This window comes from Tuber melanosporum, assembly GCF_000151645.1.
Source record: "Tuber melanosporum whole genome shotgun sequence assembly, scaffold_269, strain Mel28".
NCBI lineage: Eukaryota > Fungi > Ascomycota > Pezizomycetes > Pezizales > Tuberaceae > Tuber > Tuber melanosporum.
Window position 1 is genome coordinate 3,860 of NW_003298940.1, and position 1,401 is coordinate 5,260.

Genomic DNA, 1,401 nt, shown 5'->3' on the forward strand with positions numbered 1-1,401 from the left:
GCCCACCATCAATCACGCACCGGTCTTCAATGCATTTTCTTGATGTAAATGATAAATGGCGCAGCGGAAGAGGGTGCGTGGGAAATGTATGGCAATAATCTTATCCTCGATCTCTAAACTAACGGTAAAGACAGTATATATATAAAACAAAGTGAAACTCTCTTGACCCCTCTAAGGATCGCAAGACATATCTCTTTGCCTCCAAGTATCCACCTATCCCCTTACACACTTCCATAATAAGGGGAAGACATACCTGGAGTGCCTTTCCCGTAAACCATGGTAACTTGGAACGATATGCCATGTACTCATTATCTCTATGATCAACCACAACACACCTACTTCCTTCAACTCCAAAATATTTGCTGGAATTTACTACTCACTTGGTGGATATTTGAACGGAGGATCGGCAAAAATTTCGCTTGTCTATATACCGGTACAGTAACCCTCAATGCATAATAAAATTCCACAAATGAAGGTTTTTCTCTGTGATACAGGGATAAACCTCAGAGTGGTTTCTCGTATTCTGAGTCTACACTAGGGTCACGGGATCTGGAACTACCAGAGACAAGATATCAAAATGATTGCCTGGAGTCCCAGCGTGAAACACCGCTCCCCGTGCCGCTCGCCTCAGACAAGAAAACGGATGGATCTACACAGCCTATCCATAAATCCCGCCCGAGGCCCAGTAGCGTTCCCAACTCCATTGGATTCTCCCTCCGAGGGCAACTGGGAGCTCATAACGCCTAATATCTCTTCGAGAAGGGGGCTGAATGGCCGCGAAGTGTGCAGGAGGTAAAGCTGGCCGTCTACTCGGCGCACACAAGCATCTACCGAGCCCACCATTTGCTGGACTGATTGGACGGTTGCTTGGGCAGGGAGCTTTCCTGCGCATGCCATTTCTACTCTTTCGTTGACTGCCTCCACAAACTCGGTCGCTTTCATCAAGTATCGCACAATTTTCCTGTCTGCTTGCTCTCTGGATAGGCCTTTTGATTCTAGTTCGTAGAGTTTTATGCCTAGGCGTTCGACCCTCCTCTCGTTTCGCTCGGCCAGTTTCTGGAGGGCTAATATCTCTCCGTCCGTCGGGAGAGGATCCATCCTTTCTGAACCTGGGTGGGCTTTCTCAAGGGTTAGCATGTTGGAGGGAACAAATTGTTTTTGCAATGTTAAGTTTGCCAGAGAAGAGTAAGAAAAGCTTACATCGTAAGTGGTTTATTGTAACAAGAGCTCTCAACCCGCTGAGCGATGCTCTGCCCAGCCAGGTATTCGCAAGTAAATATTCCTGATCGAAGTTGGTATTGTGGGAAAAGTAGTTTATGTGCAGTTTATAGGAGCCCGAGCAGTCACATTCGATCGTTTGGCCACGTTTCACTTTTATAGTTCATCTAGATACAAGCCGAG

General features: G+C 46.8%; 1 protein-coding gene; it reads right to left on the reverse strand.

The window, feature by feature from the left end:
• Nucleotides 1–405: 405 nt before the first annotated feature.
• On the reverse strand, nt 406–1,137 carry GSTUM_00001265001 (uncharacterized protein; the record flags this gene model as incomplete). XM_002838631.2 has 1 exon in its annotated part: nt 406–1,137. One exon carries the CDS (start codon nt 1,135–1,137, stop codon nt 628–630), a length of 510 nt encoding a protein of 169 aa, XP_002838677.1. The 3' UTR covers nt 406–627.
• Between the last annotated feature and the right edge of the window lie 264 nt (nt 1,138–1,401).